General features: G+C 35.8%; 1 protein-coding gene across 2 annotated transcripts; it reads right to left on the reverse strand.

Annotated features, from left to right (window-relative positions):
• Positions 1-1,636: 1,636 nt before the first annotated feature.
• paxip1 (PAX interacting (with transcription-activation domain) protein 1) lies at positions 1,637-19,353 on the reverse strand. 2 transcript variants are annotated; one of them, XM_056476666.1, is made up of 21 exons: positions 19,181-19,353; positions 18,429-18,563; positions 17,862-17,905; positions 17,683-17,746; positions 16,037-16,147; positions 14,022-14,660; positions 11,711-12,581; positions 11,453-11,547; positions 10,275-10,367; positions 9,974-10,111; positions 9,763-9,884; positions 9,409-9,593; positions 9,241-9,284; positions 9,004-9,071; positions 6,885-6,987; positions 6,413-6,581; positions 4,630-4,730; positions 4,332-4,466; positions 2,435-2,510; positions 2,224-2,288; positions 1,637-1,938 (listed from the first exon to the last, which is right to left on the reverse strand). In XM_056476666.1, the coding sequence occupies exons 1-21, from the start codon at positions 19,259-19,261 to the stop codon at positions 1,927-1,929; spliced, it is 3,351 nt and encodes a 1,116-aa protein (XP_056332641.1). In that variant the 5' UTR covers positions 19,262-19,353; the 3' UTR covers positions 1,637-1,926. The 2 variants fall into 2 exon arrangements, with proteins under 2 accessions (XP_056332641.1, XP_056332630.1); XM_056476655.1 differs by lacking the exon at positions 1,637-1,938 and having other exon boundaries at positions 2,025-2,288.
• Positions 19,354-19,985: the final 632 nt, after the last annotated feature.

The raw sequence follows: 19,985 nt of genomic DNA on the forward strand, positions 1-19,985 counted from the left end.
CGCAGGCGAACTGTCTGACAGCACACAATTGCCTTCCACCGGTAAGTACTCTAACACTTCATTAGCATTTAATTGAATTTTGTCTATCAGGGATAATACTTTTAAGAGAAGAATGCCTCGATGAGAACAGAGCAGCATGTGTACTCCCTAAAGCCAAACTGAGAAGAGTCATTGTGTAAATATGGTTTGTGTTCTGCTTAAACTGGTAGTATTTGGGGTTTTAAATACCACTGATTATAAATAACAGCTTTGCTTTGATATGAGCTGCGATTTATGAATTGTTATTTGAGCTAAGGTTGTCTTTTAGAAGCTTCTCACACCAAGGATGATAATATGAATCATTTTAGAAGTATTCCAACCAGTGGTGGAAAGAGTACTAAAAATTATACTTGAGGATCTGTTGTAAATATAACTCAGAGTAAAAAGATGACCTTTTTAAAGTACTTAAGAGTAGTAAGTAGTAGACTGCAAAAAAGCTGATGCATTTATATGTAATTTGTGGATGTGTAAACGTAATATTCTGTAGTGCATTTAGTTATTGCCCAGCAGGCACACAGCGTCATAAGACATTAATATTAGGTTAGCTTTAGGTCGTGGCGTCAGATCAAAAATTCAACGTCTAGCCAGTGTCTAAGGACGTTATTTTGATGTCCAATAACGACGTCAAATGACATTGATATTTGGTTGATTTTAGGTTGTTAAAAAGTGAATAAAATCCAACATCAAGCCAACATCTTAAACCAGCGTCATATTGAAGTCAAATACTGACATTTATTAGTCAGGTAGGGCAACCAAAATCAAAGATCTGATAGATGTCATATTGGTAACGTCATTAGACATTGATATTTGCTTGATTTTTGGTTGGACATTGACCTCCACCCGATTTTCATTTCTTAACAAAATGTAACATCTCCACAACATTGGGGTACAACGTCAATCTAACATCATGTTAACGTCTTGTGCCTGTTGGGTGTTTAAGGCCATTTCGGTCATCATACAGTAAACATCCATCATCTTCTCAGCAGTGACATGCATCTAAACAGTCTCTGGGTCAATGCGTGTAAAGATCACATTGTGTAAAGTGGACATCTTCTTGGACACTCAATGCTTTCAAACAGTTTGCTGCAATTATAAATCACCATGTCTTGAGGTAGTTCATTATGATGCGATTTACCTTCTATGTGCCATTTGATTGGACAGGAATAACAGGACTGATTTTTCTAATCCCCATAGACAAGAAAAAAAATATAGTGACTGCAGGTTGAAGAAGTAGTGGAGTAAAAATACCAATGCTGCACTGAAAATGTACTCAAGAGAAAGTAAAAATTCACATTTTTAAAACTACTTGGTAAATTACAATTGCTGGGAAAACCTACTCAATTACAGTAGTTTCAGTATTTGTAACTTTACACCACTGAATCAAACTTAAAGGGAATTCACTCTGCAGTTCTAACATTGGCACAGAGAAATAATATTGTTGAAATCACTTTCAGAGCTTTTTTTTAGCAGACGAATAATAAATACATTAAAAACCAATCAGAATCCAGCTTCAGCATTTACATTGATAGTATGAACTATTCCCAAATGAAAACATGAAAAGCCTTTAAACAAATTACATCAAATGAGAGAATCATCATTTAAGAATTGCAATCAAATTCAGATTTTATTCCAAAAGGGGCAAACATTTAAAATCACAGTAAAAACATAGCTTTGCCTTCATTTAAACAATCATTACAAATAACAGCAATGTAATAAGATTCACTGTTACTTTGTTTACAAAACTGGTAAGAAATTTAATAATCAAGTAATAAAATACAAACATTGAAAGATAACATGACTGTACACTAAAATATAATAAGCAACCTTTAGCGTTGATCCAGAACAGGGCACCAGCAGTCATTAAATATTCCTGTCCTGACAAGGACATCATGTGAATTTATATGTGAGATTGTTAAGGAGCGGAACAAATAAACATACATCCACAATTCAATTCAAACAAATTGAAATTAAATGATTCCTTAAAAAAAAAAAAAAAAAAAAAAACTAAAAACTAAATCCAGCATAAAAAAAACAATGATTAAATTCAGTAAAATTGCAAAGTTTCAAGTCCGAGATCAATGACAGCAATGCTTTGTTGTTCAGTCAACAATATGTTGATTCAGAAGTCACTCAAAGGCGATTGTTTATGATTTGTCTGTTCAATCTTGCATGTATTTTAAAAGGATATGATTCATAATCCAAGGACTGAGTCAACACCCCTGTCAAAATGAGCTCAGCAGTGTACACTTCTGAAATAAAGACAGAAGAAATCAATTAGAGAGTACATCTCAGGTATTAAATGCACACCATGTCGTTTTTTGTTTTTGTTTGTTTTTTTTTTAACCATGGTTTTGTGTTAAATGTAATTGCTGGGATGGGAACAGGGTCCTCTTACCAATGTTCTTCAGGAAATACTCTCGGCACAGATGAGAGTCATTTTCACAGGTTATTAGAATGATCTCCGGTAAATTCTAAAACAAACACAGGTAGAGCACAAGTTTCATTTTGCTCCAGACATCCAAACACAAACAAAACTCTTATTTCAAAATCAGGTATTGTGTGCTCTTCCAGCACGCTCAGACCACATTTATTGAATCCTTTTTTAAAAACATTTGGTAACAACTCAAATAATACAATGCTTTAAACAATACAATTCTTATACATTTTAAAAACTTGGGTTGGTTACGATGTTCAGTGATTAGGTTTTATGTGTGGGAGGCTGCTTTGTAAAGTATGCTCTTGAAGCATTGCCAAGTTCACTTAATACAAACAATTATTTCAGCACTTACAGTTCAAGAAGGCATTATTGTAGGCAAGTGCAGTTGGTGATATTTAGAAATGTGGCTTTTTCCATGATAAAAAAAAAGTCTGAGTTCAAGTTAAACATGGTGGGCTTATTTTTATTTACAGTTTTATTTTATTTTTTCCAATGAAGATCTGGCAACATCAGTGACTCAAGACTTGCCACATTCCAAGTGACTTCTTGCACCATGCAATAAATAGAGTATGGTACACTATGTTTAAACACGTCACTAACAAACTATTTTATAAATGTGACCTCCTCTGTAAAAGGGCTTCTGTGAACATTTATCAGAAATGAGCTGTAGACTCTTGGTCTGTTTTTACAATATATTACTATAGTATTTTTCATGTTAAGTCAAGTTGAAACTCTCGTCTTTATTCACAGACAATTATCTATTTAATAACATTTACTAACAGCATTAATTATTTAGCAAAAAAAAAAAAAAGTTGATGAGAAAAGCTTTTCTTTAAATTCCTCCCCAGTTTATCCAGGAATAAGGCCCAATCCCAATTCTATTTTTAGTACCACTACCCCTTGGCCCTTAAAACCAAGTGTGAAGGGGAAGGGCTTCAAAATTTACCCCTAAGAATTGGTACAGCACCTGGACACGTCATCGCGATCTCTTGCTTCATATGAGATCAGACGATGGCAACTGCTGTAGTTATATGTCATAATTTGGTCCAATTCCACAACGATTTATATCATATTAGGTGTTAAACAATCAGTTTTCTGTTCCTTGCACTTATTAACTGCTGACATTTCCAAATGGGAGTTTTTCAAACCAATAAATCAGCCATAAATTAATTTAAAGTAAGTATGTTACCTTGACACATGTTAAGCTATAAAAACAAAATAAGGCTGAAGTCGCAGCTCTGTTTTCATTCCAGATACTGACCTGACACATGCGCATTTAGTGGGATGTTAAATTGTATTAGTGTATTTGTGGTCTCTAATAAAAATGAAATATATAAACAGAATGATATGAGAACAAAGTGCTGTTTCTCTACCAAAAGTACACCCAGACACCACTAAAATTGCAAAACAATGTAAATATAGTACTGCATCTCAAAACCTTGATATTTGATCTGTCATTTACTACAATAAACAGAAATAGCATTTGTTTGTCATTTTTAAAGCTACACAACTTTGATGCTGTTTTTCTCAAAAATAGATTGTGACTTTAGCTGAGGTTTCACAGAGAGAGTCACAAATATTGTTGCCACTACCTGGATTTTTCCCACCTGGAGGTAATCTAATTGCAACTGTCACTTAAATGTTCATAAGTGTGTGTGCAGGATTACATACTGAAATCTGAACTGACAACTAAATTCAACAGGCCAAATGATTCAACAAAGCACCAAATCCAGAGAACAGCTGTTGTGTTGGCTGTTAATAGGTGTTCATTAAGCGAACGAGTCGAGTCTGACCCAGCATCTTCACCAAAACAACAGCCCCACACGCACCTGTATTGAGGATCTGATTAGTGTACCTTGTTTTGCTTGTGCTCCATGATCTTGCGGTAGGAAGGCTGTTTGGAGAGCACTTTCCCTGCGGCACTCTCCACGATAAGTTTCATTGTGCTGAGGCTGGGACAGATTCCTGGAGTTATATAGAAATACTTCCCCTGTAAAAAAATAAATAAATAAAATAACAAATAAAAAAAGACTCCTGAGCAGACACCCAATGCTTCTCTGTGATCTCAAATTAAGCCACATGTCAGTGCAGAGTCACATAAACATGAACACAATAAAGTGACACAGTATGTTAATATTCTCAAAGCTCCTAACCTTGAAAAGCGGAGCTGCATGAGCTCTCTTTAGTGACTCCTCCAGGCTAAAAGAGAACAGCACCTCAGCCTCTGCATCTCGCAGCATGTAGCTTTGCTCATCTGCAAACACAAAGACAAATCTAATAAGCACTAGAGATGCAAAATATATCTGTTAATATAATGCTAATATAAAGTTTTTAAAATGTCAACCCAATGCATGAGAAAGCCAATTAGAATGCAGCTCAAATAACACTTTTATTAAAAGAAAGTTATTACATTTTTTTTTTTTAAGTATAAAAGCAAAAAAAAAGAAAGAAAATTGCAATTTCCAAGTAAATGAACTGGCAAAACGGCATAAAATGTTTTAAAACGTTGTGTAAACGACCCATTCTCGTGATCCATGTCAAACCTACACTAGCCAATAAATAAGAAACCAGCTCAAAAATAAAAAATTAAAATTCAATTATATACTGTTAATGGCTAAAATAAAAAGTAAAAAATACATTTATGAAAGAATTTTTTTTTAGACGTGTTGCATGCAGTGGTGGAAAGTAACAAATGACAAATACTAAAACTACTAATTGAGCAGCTTTTCTCAGAAATTGTAATTTACTAAGTAGTTTTTAAAATTGTGTATTATTACTTTCCCTTGAGTACATTTTAAGGCAGTATTGATACTTTTAAAATCGCACATAATGAACTACCTCAAGACGCAGGTGATTTATAATAGTAGTAACTGTTTGAAAGCACTAAAATGTCCAAGATGATATCCAAAATCTTTACACGCATTGACCCAGAGACTGTTTAGATGCATGGCACTGATGTGAGGATGACGGATGTTTACTGTGTGATGATTGAAATGGCCTTAAACACCCAGCAGGCACAGGATGTCAACATGACGTCAGATTGATGTTGTACCCCCAACGTCAGGGGGGACGTTACATTTTGTTTGGTAATGAAAATCGGGTTGACATCAGAACCCAACGTCCAACCAAATATCAATGTCTAATGGTGTTACAGCTTGACGTTCTGTGAATGTTACCACTATGACATCTATCAGATGTTGGCTTCTGGTTGCCATACCTGACAAATAAATGTCAGTATTTGACATGGTTTAAGATGTTGGCTCGACGTTAGGTTTTTGGTCACTTTTTAACACAACCTAAATCCTTAGACAATTAATTTTGGTCACCGGACATCACAACCTAAATGTAATGTCTTACGACATGGTGTGTCTGCAGGGCAATAACTAAATGCACAGCAGAATGTTAAGTTTACACACATCCACAAATTATATGTAAATGAATCAGCTTTTTACAGCGTAATATACACTACTCTTGAGTTCTTTTGAAAGGTCTATAGGAATATAAAGAAATAATATTTACAACAGAAATTTTTACTCGCACAACATTTTTAGGCAAGTTATGGTATTTTTACTTAAGTATGATTTTTCAGTACTCTTTCCACCACTGGTTGAATGTCTCTTCAGTACAGTGCTCAGACCTCAGCGGTCAGTCAAATGCCAAAACTAAATTCTAATACATTTCTAACAGGCACAGAAATTACTTTACATTCAAGTTGGATCTGGGTTGAGATTGTTAGTCCATTTCTATGAAAACGGTTTGCAAACTCAAGAACCAACTTTATTCAAATCCATGTGTTCATTAAAAAATTATGAATATTTAATTTTTTTTTTTAAATCACAAAACATTTCTAGCTGGAATAGGAAGAAAGGCTGCTCAGAGCATTCTCACATCAGTAAAAGTAGACGTAAAGGTGTATTTAACTCTACACAGACTCACCCACAAATTTCTGGCTTTTCCAGCTTTCCTCCAGCCATTCTGGAGTGACTATGTGCTTGACTACGGATATGGCAGTGAGGAACTTCACCGTTCTTGTCACTTTGTTAGCAACCAGATGAGTGCACTTCTGAGTGCTGTCAGCCACTTCCCCTCCAAGATCATACAATTTCTGCAGCCAAGGAGGAGAGAAAGAGATGATAAAAGAGAGGATAAAAAGGATGCAGGGGAGGGCAAACAGAACACCATGAGGGTTACTTACTGAAGCACATCTGAATTGAGCAATATATTTCTCAGCACTCTCAAAGAGTTCAGAGGAAATGAGCACATGACTGTTTTACAAACATGTTCATTTTTAGAGCTTTCCAGCAGCCTTGAAGTCGACTGCACACAATAGACTTTTTATGGCACTTCGTAAAACTGAAATTTGGCAATGTCACCACTGTCTACAGGAAGCGTGCATCTGTTTAGTTACCTTTATGTACTGCTGAGCCTGCAAAGGTTCAAAGCCTGTGAAAAGGACATAAGGTGTTGAATCGGGTGGAAGCTTTTTAGTAGGTGTTGGCAATTCCTCTAGCCTGCAAAAGAAAAGAGACAATGTCCAATATTCAACTCAGAAAGCCATGATTTATTTATCATTCTTTCAATATTACATTTTTTGACAACGGCATGCTTCCGTTTTTACACAAACGCTAGGGCTAGCGTACCATTCATATCATACACATTTCATTTTTTAGCAAACACCATCAGTTCAGTTTTTCTGCACACTAATTAATTTGCCCACAAGGTGGTGAATGTTAAAAAAAGACCTACTAAGACTGCAAAAATCTTAGAAAAAGATGCTTATGTTGCCAAGAATTTGAATAAGTAGGTTAAGAGATACTTGTAATCCCACTTTAAGGAGTACAAATTATTTTAATAGGTCATAACTTTTGAATAAAAACTGCCACTGGACAAAGACAAAATTTAAACAAGCATTGTGCTTGTGTACCAACAGCCCAATTCAAATCATTATCAACCATTATAAAAAGATATTTTATCTTCTCTTACATAGCAACAAATGGAAAAAGTATAAAACATATTAATTAGTAAGTTTAATGTAATATCTAAAATGGATTTAAAGCAAAACTGAAGCTTTTCTTGCTCAACGTTAAATAGCAATATCTAAGCTTTTAAAATAGAAGTTTCAGAACATTTCATAGGATAAAAAAATGAATTGTACTCCACAACATGCTTGCAAAGGCTATGTACTAGGGATGTTCATAATAACCGATTAACCAAATGGGTGTGTATCAGTTAAACGATTAAAAAATATTATTTTTTATTTTTTTTAAGCTTGGCTGCATAAATGTGCCACACGTGTTTGTTAACTTGCAGGACGGTAACACCTGCAACCACACGTGCCTACAGCAAAATGAAAAAAGAATATTGCTGGTCACAGTTTGACAGACGAGTTGATGCCAAATCAGCACCTATGCTGTTTGTCTCTGTTCTAGAGCCGCATCATAAACACCTCCATTTATTTGCACAATTGAAGAAAGCTGCCGCAAAACAAAACTTTCTGAAATGTGCTCTGCTTTGGAAACAAGTCGGAGGGTCTCGATTTTCTCTCCATCAGAGCACGCTCCAGCACCACTCATAAACACAACAAATAGGCTACAGTTTTGATGATTTAGTGTACAACCAACAAACCATCCTTTTTCCATTTGGAAAATTACAGTTATTAATAGTTCTAATAAAATATAAATTTTTAAAATAGCCTAATCTACAAATTAAACAAATCCAATGATTTTTTTGATTTCTGCATAATAACTCTGCACCGAACTGAGGCTTTCATTTCATAGCTTATGGCTAAAATGAATGCAAATTAAAGCAATATCATATGTAAACAGCAAAATTGTTATATGATATAGTAGCCTATAACAATGTATGAGCCTTGTCATTGTCTTTCATCACACACAGTGTCCGCATAAACCACGAGTGAGAGAGAAAACGAAAGCACACAAGCTCTAAGGTAAAACCAGATGCTCAAGACATAATCTTTAAACTAATGACTTGCATTAAAAATGTTGACAGAGGTTTGTTAAATACATTTTCCATTGAGTAATCGATTTGTGGTAGCCTGCTAATTTTATTTAATGGAGGAAAAAAACAGCCTATGACGGTTTCAAGGATTCAGTCAGTGTTTTTGATTTGTAATCTACATTTGTAATTTAAGTGAAAATATATCTAGGGCATGCCTATTTATTTTATTCTTTTTATTATTTTTTTATGCTGTTAGAAACACTAGAGGTGTGTGAAGATGCTCTATTGTTAAGTTCTGTATGCTGTTGTTTGCATGTTAAAATAAATCAGTATTTTAAAATGCAATATTTATTGTGTCAGACACAAAATAAACAAAATCAATACATTTTTAAAAATTAATATTCAGTTAACAAGCAGCGATTGTCGGCTTTATTAACCAAAATGAGCATCCCTACTATGTACACATGTGCTTAGCATTAATGTCCAAATGCAAGTATAGTTTAGGGACTGAAAGAAAATTGCACAGGTATCTTCAGTTCCAAAAATAACCCTTCACCATTTGAACTCACTTGGGTCTCTTGCTAGGCGGCTGCACACTGACGTCAGCCTGTTTCTGTTTTAGCTGAACACGTAAACTCTGTGTGAAGAGAAAAAAAATTATTAAAAAATGACTGCGAGTCTCTACACATGCGCCTCTGCCCAGACATGCTGTTACATGTGTGTCCACAGATGACTTAACTGCAAGACTCTAGCATCTCAAACAAGAGAGAGAGCAATCAGAGTGTGTCCATGAGAGAGCCACTCACCGCCAATGCCTCCGGTGAGATCTTCACAGGAATACGCCAAGCACCTGACATCAAAAATGAGAGTGTTATGTTCTACCTCCTTAAAAGCATAAAAATATTCCAGCTGTAGCATCACAATAAATCCACAACAATATTAATGATACTGCTGCAATTTGGAATAAGTCTTACTCAGAAGGTTGTGCACTAGATGATGATTTGGTGCCAGTGGGTCAGGCAAATTAAACTGAGTGTATTTGCTGTGCTGGATTTGCCGGAGAGCTTCGAAGTTTCCCAGTAGGATGTCACACAGCCACTGGGCATTCACACATGGGATCCTCCACTCCTTTGCCTTTTCGTATTTCAGCCCGCTTTGTCTGATGGCAATAAGGGGAGTGGGGGGGCAGCATATTAGCAATAATTAAAAACAGACTGAGCTTCCACACAGATATAAAATCCACCCTGGGTGAGATAAACTTTAACTTTGTGAATATACTATGTAAATGTAAACAGAACGCATAAACATGAGAGTGCATTGCTTCTTACTCTTTACAGATGAGGACAGTGTTACTTCGACACAGATAACCTGTGTATCGTGCTCCTGCTAGATACGCCATGAGCTTCAAATCATCACGGTCACTGTCCACGAATCCAGTCACAGAAATAATCTGAGGTGCAATAAAAAAAATTTCCCAGCCGTTTTAATATGATGTTAAACTCGTGAATAAGGAATATAAATGGAGGGGCTGGTTCTTACATGCTGTGCACACGGTTTGGCCCCTGGAGGAAAGCTGAAGGGAAGATGAAGGGTCCTGTGAGGGGGCACCATCTTCTTCTTCTTGAGGACAGTGTTGAGCCAGTGAGCCGTCACACAACGCTTTCCCTCCCTCAGAGCCTGGCACAGGAAAACATTTTCATAATAGATCATTACCAAAAGTAATGATTAAGATTAGCCTTGACACATAACATTATAGATGCATTTATAAGACTGCAGTACAGCAGATGGTGGGCAAAATATATCATGCATGCTTCTTTTCAGAGCAAGCTGTCTTGCTTACCTGGAGATAGGTGTTGCTGACTTGACTCTCACAAAGTAAATGAGTGCAGCGGTTGAGAGCAGAGTCCACAGTCCCTCCATTTAGCTGAATTATCTGTGTGAAGAGTAATGTTTATATATATATATATATATATATATATATATATATATATATATATATATATATATATATATATATATATATATATATATATATATATATATATATATATATATATATATATATATATCCATATCCATCTATCCATCGACAGATAGATCTATAGATCGAGCTATAGATCTATATGTGTATGTGTGTGTGTGTGTGTGTGTGTGTGTATTGTCATGAATCTTGAAAATATTCTAAATTTAAATTACAGTGCTCGCATTGAACAACTTTCAAAAAAGACTATCTTCTAAAATAAACGCAGAAATTTATCCTACTTGTGACAGATGCCGACAAGCTCCAGCTACCCTTTATCATACCTTTGGCTTTCTTTTTTGACATAAATTTTTAAATCAATGGGTGATGTTTTTCAAGTCCATTAGCCTTTTGCTTAATAATTGCTAAAAGAATTACTACTGAACTGGAAAAACCATTCTCCTCCCAACTTCTTTCATTGGATGTATTACCTGTTGCAGTTTATTCAAATATAAATTTAGATATACAATCAATGGCAAAAATAAAGATTTCTATACAGTTTGGCAACCTTTTCTGGTTTTTTTTTGTTTTTTTATTTAACCCATCTTACATATCTAACCTTGTTTTGTATCGGTCTTGTTTTCTTGCTTTTGAATGATAAAAACTCGTCCAAGAGTGTATAAGGAACAGAAATTGTCCGATATCAGATATTTAACGGTAATGACTTACTTGGGTGTCATTTGTTAATTTATTTATTTATTTGTAATTGTTTGATTGTTTTTTTATTTGCCTCAATGTAGTTCAGAAAGTAATGTTTTAATTAGCACCCAATATTGTTTCTTCAATACTGTGAAATTAATGTATTTTGGTGTTTCTTTCCCTCACTTGTAATAACTCTCTGATTGAGAGTTGCCAATAAAGAGTTAAATTACAAAAAATAAATGCTGTCTGTCTTGGTGTTGAATTTGGTCTAAAACAACATGCTAGGTTGGAATAAAATAAATACATTTTCTAAACCACTAATTCAGTATTAGTTGGAGTGTGGCGGAGTCACTTACCCTTTTCCATGTGGCCAGTAACTGTTTATCTGCCATTTGTTCTGGATAGTCAGCAATGGCAAAAATACAGCCAACCAGGAATCCCTCTTCAGGTACTGAAAAGGTAATGATAAATGTCTCCATAGTATATTGTAAATCGATACAACCCTATTCAGGAGAAGTCACTGTTTCTGTTTATACTTTCTCACAAAGACAAACTATATGTATTGAGCTCACAAAAATGTGCACCTGTGTGATATCACAAAGATATTCACTTACTCTCATGGCCAGGCTCGTGTCCAAAGAGCTGCGCAGATGTGATTGGGGGTTGAAGCATAGTCTGTGTCTGATGTGAATTAACCTGCTGGTTCTGATGTTGCAGAGGCTGCTGGTTCTGCAGATGTTGTTGCTGTTGCTGCTGCATTTGCTGCTGTTGTTGCAGCTGTTGCATGTGCTGCTGTTGGAGTTGTTGTTGTAGGAAATGCTGTTGCTGCTGCAAATGCTGCTGGTGCATCTGCTGCTGGTTTTGCTGCTGCTGTTGTTGTTGCTGCTGCTGCTGCTGTTGTTGTTGCTGCTGCTGCTGCTGTTGCTGCTGTTGTTGCTGCTGCTGTAACTGCAACTGGAGTCTGTGCTGCTGCTGTAACTGTAATTGCTGTTGCAGCGCGTGTTGCTGCTGATGCTGCAAGGGCAGCCTCGGAAGCTGTTGCGGTCGCATTTGCTGTGGGAATGCATGTTGTTGCTGCTGCTGCTGCTGCTGTTGTTGCTGCTGTTGATGTTGGGAATACATCTGCTGATGCATCTGTTGCTGTAAGAACTGATGTGATTGTGGAGCCATTTGAGGAAATCCTTGTTGGTTCTGCTGCTGCTGTTGTTGTTGCTGTTGCTGCTGCGGTGGCTGCTGCTGCTGTTGTTGATGGTGGTGCATCTGCATGACTTGTGGCAGCATCATGGGATGTTGTTGTGCCATCTGATGCTGCTGCTGTTGTAGCTGATGTGACTGTTGCTGCTGTTGTTGCATTAATTGCTGCTGTGCTTCAGGAGGGAGCTGTTGCTGGGTCTTAAACAGAAGCTGGTTGGGAACACCAGACTGGCCCTGATTTCCCATATGATCCGCTACACCTTTAGAGGATGCTGAAAAACTCTGGATGATCTAAAGAAAAATGCATACGTTTCATAAAATGAAATAAAAATAAATAAACAAAGATACATTTTTGCTGCCAATATAATATGCTTACTTTTGCACAATTTAAATACTAAAAATACTACAAATATAAAAATATTTAATTATGACCCTTCATTAGTTTTTATACACATGAAGTTTCACTATGTGCTGTTAAACAGAAGCTCTTAATTCTACATTTTCTTAATTTGGAATTTTTTTATGAGCCGCAAAAAAATTATCCAGAAATTCCATTCACTTGATTAAAATCTTTTAAGCTTCATTTAAAATTGCAGCATGGATGAATGAAAATTGCCAGCATTTACTCAACCCTGATTTGTGTTAAACCAATTATATATTTTTTGTTCCGTTAAAAAAAGAAAATATTTTAATTATTGTTGGAAAACAAAATATATCTATTGTAGGAAAAACAAATACTATGGAAGTCGGTAGTTACAGGTTTCCAACATCCTTTGATATATCTTTTTGTGTTCAACAGAACAAAAAACTCAAACTGGAAAAAAAAAAAAAAAAAAAAAAAAAAAAGTAAATGGTGAGCAAACGATGACAGAATTTTCATTTCAGAGTGATCCATTGAAGATCCTCAACTTCTTGACCACAGGACATATCTTGACAGATACACATACATATGGTCATACATATACATATGGCGTGTGGAGTCATGTGACCTCACTCGGTTAAGGCTGATTTATACTTCTGCGTTAAATACACGGGTGTGGTCCGGCGCAGCCTTTGCCCTTTAAAAAAAAATATAACTACAAGTCGCACATTTGCACTACATTAATGATGCTGCGCTAGAAAAGCCTCGAGACGGCATATTTTCCATTACATTAAAATAATTATTTACATTCATAATATTTGTTTACCGAAGACTCAAGAAATGCACTGTTTAAAATATTATTTACAGGATATACAAGAGTTATTTTATTTAGAAGAGATACTGCTTATTTTTTACTTTTAATATGAAAAACAAAGATAGCAATTAATTTTGTTTCTAGAAGTGCAAGTTATTTTCATTTTTTTTTATATAAGAAAGATTGACTGTTTGTTTAAGGCAATGTGTGTTTTAATTTCCGCTGTTCAACATTGAAGTAATCATAGATAGTAGTTGCGTTTCTCCTTTAATTTTTAGAATCAAGTAATGCATCATTCATTCAAAAATCTCCCTTTTGTAATATGTGAGCATATTTACTGTACAAAACCTGTCAGTGAACTATGAGGGCAGATAAATAAATAAACAAATAAATAAAATAATCATTCATTAATCGTAATTGAGTTAAAATGTTCAACTAATTGAGATTTTGATTTTAGGCCAAATCGCCCAGCCCTAATCACACCTTCTTTTAAAATCTTCTGTTAAGAAATTCTTCTTTTATATGTAAAAGTTACATTGAAAACTGTAATCCTTACATGTGCCACATTAGAGGGTCGAGAGGCCTGTTGGGTATCCGTGTTGTTAGTGATGTTCCTCAGCGTCCTGGCGGCTGAATTCCATCCACTCATGACTTCTAATCTCTCCACCCCCAAAGACACACCTCCACCTGCACCTGCACCAACTATTCGTGCATCAGGTGGCCCAAAACTTCCTGGTACAGGTGGTACATTGGCACACAGATTGATCAAACCGGTTTCTTTGCCAGGTTGAAGTCGACGTTTAGCCGGACCAGGAGGCAGCACCTCAGCTGGGGTCCAATTGAGATTGCGGTCCTCCTTCTCTGGGGATGAGTCATCCGAGTCATCGAACATCAACTCTGATTTGCGTTCATGTTTAGTTGAGGGTGAACGCCTGCCTGCTGGAGATGCGTCGCGGGATGATGTAGGGCTAGAGCGCCGGCTGTGAGGCGAGCGCCTGTCACTGTAGCTGCCTTCAGATCGTGAGCTTCTCTCGTTTTCATACTCACTGCCTTCCTCTTCCGGTGCATCATATAATGTGAGTCGTGGGTGATATAGGGTCTCATCTTTCCTGTTCTTTTCTTTTACAGAGTCCAAAATCCATTCTGGAGTTACTATCTTTATGTTATTATGCCGCAAAGCACACTCATACTTGGCCTGGAAAATACAGCAAAAAAACAAAACAAATGAAAAACAAATTAGAGTAGAGCTGCATGACTGATCGAAATGAAACAAAATTGCAGTATGTCTCTGTGCGATTATCAAATCACAAGCTGTAATTTAATTAAATAAATACATTTCACAATACATGCTCCTCCACAGAAACTCAATTTCTGCGTGCGCCAAAAGATTGTGTTGCTTAGAAAAACTGCATTTGGGAATATAACATCCACCAACCATCTTTAATCAATTCCTGCATTTTTTAACCAAAATTTTTAATATTTATATTATAATATTTGTTTTGCTGTTACAAATGCTTCATGCTCTTATTTAGTTATGCACCATTTAATTACTTAGTAATTACAGCAAATTATTTCTAAATGCATGCAACATCATAACATAAACAAGTTCATATTACTCCAGGGTTTTTCCTACGTTGAAATTTTTTGGGTAGCTGGCAAACTTTTTTTTTTTTTTTGGCCCCCCCAAAGACTTATTTGATCAGTAATTGTGTTAAATATATAATTATGTTTAAAAACATCTGCCTCCAAGAGCAAAAGCATGACCATCCTGTTTGTGTGACAAGCTTATTAACCAATAAAGTGAGCCGAGCTTAATTCCCCTAATATAACAGTGCCCAAACCAGCCGCAGGTCACGTCCCACCATAAACAAGCAGAAGAGCACAGACTGTGAGTGGGGAAGTCCAGAGAGAATACAAACTTTTAGATTTTATTTGCATTGACTGAGTTTAGAAAAATAGATAAATTAAAACTATATGGTCAGCCAACACCGTAGACCAATTCTGACTTATTTTTATGCAAAAACCCACTTTGAACTACAATTACAATTTTAGCTGTAACGTTTTTGGACAAATTTACATGCATTCTGAATTATCCATGGCCTCAAAAGTCAAAGAAAACTGCATGAATCAGCACAGTAAATTGGTAAATTATACAGAATGTTTTAAATCAGAGTTTAATTTAAAAAGGTTTGCATTCTCACCGGATATAACCAATGACATTTGTTTGGTTACGGATAGTTGCCAATAAAAGCCAAGCTTTAAAAAGCTAGACGGTAAGAACGAGGGGCTATAAAACTAATCCTTTTTAAAATGCAACATTCAGAGCCAATAAAACAAAACCTGCAAGCCAGTCCCACTCCACAACTGATCCAATAGCAAACAACCCACAGACGTAAACCTAGACAGAGTCTTGCAGATAGCAGCTGTTAAATGCAGTCTATTAGTTGTAAACTTTAAGTGATCTGCTAAATCTCACACACCTTCTCTTCTTTTTTCTTTGGAAAGAGGATAAAGTGAGACACTGTGTTGATGCATTTAATATTATATACACACAAATAAAAACATGCTTACCCCCTTCGGTTCAGGCACAACCAGATGTGTACACTTTTTGTTGAAATGGAGCTGACAGTCACCTCCATAGAATGTAATAAAGGCCCAAAGTGTGTTGAGATCCTCTGCCAGCTGTAATGACAACAAGGCTTGTAAATCAATCCTGCTGCATCACAGTAGCTATATTTCCATTCAAAGTGGCACATTTAATTTGTGTGCAAAATTGGCATATCACATAAACAAATGAAGCATTGTTTCCATCTAGTGAGCTGAAAAGGACAAATATCATAAAGAAGAAATGAGAGTTGCAGGAATAGGAGAAGCCGCTATGGGCCTTTTTGCATATAAAATAACGTACCTGCTCCTCAGAGCATGCATATGAAATGGTAAATGTGGTTATGTGTTCTTCTGTTATTTTTATTTGATTATGTGAGACCAAGTCATTTGACGACAGACTATGGCACAGGCATTTGTGAATTATTTAAAAACATTTGAGATGTGATGACATCGATCTGCTGGTTACTCCGTTTATCTAATCAAGAGTTCTCATCAGGCAATGTTTTTGTTGGCAATTGCTTTTCAATGCTAATCTTATTTTAAAAATATATATACCCAGCTTAAATTAGTGCAAATATTTTTAAAATTAACACAAATATCAGAACCCCTAGTTTTTCATAATTCTGCGATCGCTGAATCCAACGCAAAATCAACAAAAAGTCGAAAATTTTAGCGATCATGCAAAATTCTTGAACGCAAAATAATCTAAAAAAAATGTTAACAATCTCATAAAACATCCAATGCTAAACCATATAATCAAAATAGATTTATTTCAGGTAGCAATTGATTGTTTTACATGACTTATAGATGTTGCATACGCAGCGAATGTGATGTATTTGAGTGTCTCTCGAAAAATGACATCTCATCTGCGGCCTCACAATCCTAACATTACATGGGGGGGGGGGGGGGTTGTTTTGCACCCTGTGCACTAAACAGGCGCGGATGAACTGTGAGTGATTTACATGTGAGGTCGATGCAAAGATGGGATTAGACATCCTGTGGCACAAAAACCCTTTCCCTGCAGTTAACGAGAGAAAACGCTTCCCTGTGACGAGTTTTACGGCAATCCGTGTTTTAGGTGTATTACGATAGGGGGAAGCCCTAACACATTTCCTATCTGTGAGGTACATGATGTCAGATGCTCTGGGGAGTGAAATCTGAGAGAGACAAAAAGTTTGTGGATAAAAATAAAAGTTATACAACCTTCCTATGGATTAATCTCAACCGTTTGAAGTCTGCTTTAATATTGTCTTGACAAGAGACCGAAATAAAGCAGCTTTATATTTATGATTTGTGTCATTGTGTCAGATTGCACACATAACATAGTAGGCTACGTAATATGGTAAATAAGAAAAAAAAATTCCCGCAAAATTGTCTTCAAATTTTTGAGTATTGCCACCAGAAAATCAGTCATTTTTAATCACTAAAAAATAAATAAATAAAACACAAAAGACATTTGAGACAAACTAGGGGGTCTGACATATTGGCATTAACATTCAATGTTTTTTTTAATATTACATCACAAAGTAACCATAAAAACAGTGAATGTATAAATCTGAATGAATAGGCAAAATTTGCGTGAATATGCAAAAAGTGCATGTATGACTTACATTTGGCAGACAAGCTATAACACCAAAGAACACTTGTCCTGATTCTGGAGAAAATCCTGTAACTCTGAATAATTATCAGTTAAGGTTTACAAAAAAAACCTGAAGTGTAGGCCACTCATCTTTACTTTTCAACATATCAAAAAAACAACAACAACATAATCAAGATAGAAATAGGATACGGGAGCAAATCACCACATTTGACAGACAGGATCACCCAGCTCGGCTGAAACAGAAATAAATTGGCATCATTAAATTATTATGAATATATACACACTACAGATATGAGTAGGCATGGGCCAGTATACGATTCTAACGGTATGATAACCTTGGAAAAATATATAACTGTTTCGTGGTATTGTGGTTACTGCTCTAAAATATACTCTTTTTAAATGTCTGGGTAAAAAAAACAAAAAATTTTATCCTTTGAACACAATATATTATATTTTGAGAAAAATGTGAGATATTTTGGAGCAGTAAACAAGTCAGGCCAATCGTTGACTTTTGCTGAATTTAAAACAGCATCTTTGGATATCCTTTCTGCTGGTAATGCTGTTATCCTAAAAAACTTTTTTTAAATGCAAAAAAAAAATCTTACATATGTCTTAAGAACGATATAACAGAAAATGTTGGCGTTTTTAAAACCTTGACCTTTCCAAACCATGGTATACCATGAAAACAGTTATCGACCCATGCTTGGGCATGAGTAAAGTCTTATAAATGTCTTCAGTTCAATATTGTATGTTTACCTTGACAACAGGCAAGTCAAAGACTTCTCTGGACTCCCCGACCTCTGGATTGTCCCCATCTTCTGCTATAATGTGGGTGGCGAGTGCATTGTAAGACACTTCTTTTCCTTTCCCAGCTTTCAAGAGTTGTACAACCTATTAGCAAAAGTCAACAGGTGATCATGATCATATTAGCTATAAAACCAGTTTATAATAATAAATAGGCAAGCTCCTAATAGATGAACCAAGAAGAACCCAACTCAAAATAATGCAATAATGTAACAAAAGCAATACAGATATCAGCAAGACAACTGAGAGTGAAGAAACAATGTAAAAGAAACAAAACCAAACACAGAAGAGAGCTGCAGATGCTAACATTATAACGTTGCGTTTGTATTTCAGAGAAAAGCTACTGATAACAGTGTAAAATGTACATTAGGGGCAGAGATCGCAGGATTATTTATCCACTTGCAAGTAAAACGCTTAGATAACTAAAAGATGAGCCTAATGTGAGAAATGTCGCATTGTTGTCATTGATAGCTACCATCCTAATGGCAGGACCTAGAATTGAACAACAGCAAATACAAAAGGGAGACGCGAAAAAATAAAGCGTAATGTACGCGGCATTAATATTAAATATAGTTTGCCCACACGTATGCTCTACTTTTCAACTAGATCTGAGTGTTGGTGTAGATTAGCCTTCGTGCTAACACCAGTCAGTAAGCCTGTATTAGCCAAATGCTAAATGAATAGCTTATTACAGTTCAGTGTACCTTCTGGTCAATGTCTCCAACCACATAGAACTTCACGTCCTTGAAAAGCTCTTCCGGTACTTTTAAATCGTCTTCCGACATTGTTTTGGCTTCTTTAAACAATTTTAAAACGGAAAGTAAGCATTATGAGACTGACAGATTAGCGTACAACCGGCCTCATAGGAAAAGGGTAGAGAAGCGCCAAAGAGGATTCGGCGGGCTCCGGACGCTTACATGTCTTTCATGGGGGGGTTGCTCACTTTACGCTGTTACGTCTGTAAATATATCTAAAATACAAGAAATATAGTTATTACATTGCATGATCAAATAAATTTGCTTCGATTTAGCGTCGTTTTGTGCAAGTAAATCGTTTAGTTTTGTAATACTTATTACAAAGCATATTTCACAACACCCCTATATTTGAGCAACATGTTACAAATGCGATCGGCACGTCATCTTTTACGTGCTTATTTACATCAATAAACGCGCCAAATATGAAGCACTTGGTGCATGGTGAATACTGTATAGAAACGAAACATTTTATTAGAACAACGTAACTTAAATAACAATTTAGATTTGAACGTATCATTTCATTTTTTTTTTTTCTGTATTTTGTTTTCGACATAAATTGATTTAATATGTAGATGTATGATTCTACATTAAGTAAATAACCAAACACCTTTTTAAACTCTCTATTTAGAGAGAAGATGAATACAAAACGTTCAGTATTCATTCATTTTCCTCCGGCTTAGTCTCTATTTCAGAGGTCACCACAGCGGAATGAACCACCAACTATTCCAGCATATGTTTTACACAGTGGTCAACC

Source organism: Danio aesculapii, chromosome 2 (assembly GCF_903798145.1).
Source record: "Danio aesculapii chromosome 2, fDanAes4.1, whole genome shotgun sequence".
Taxonomy (NCBI): Eukaryota; Metazoa; Chordata; class Actinopteri; order Cypriniformes; family Danionidae; genus Danio; species Danio aesculapii.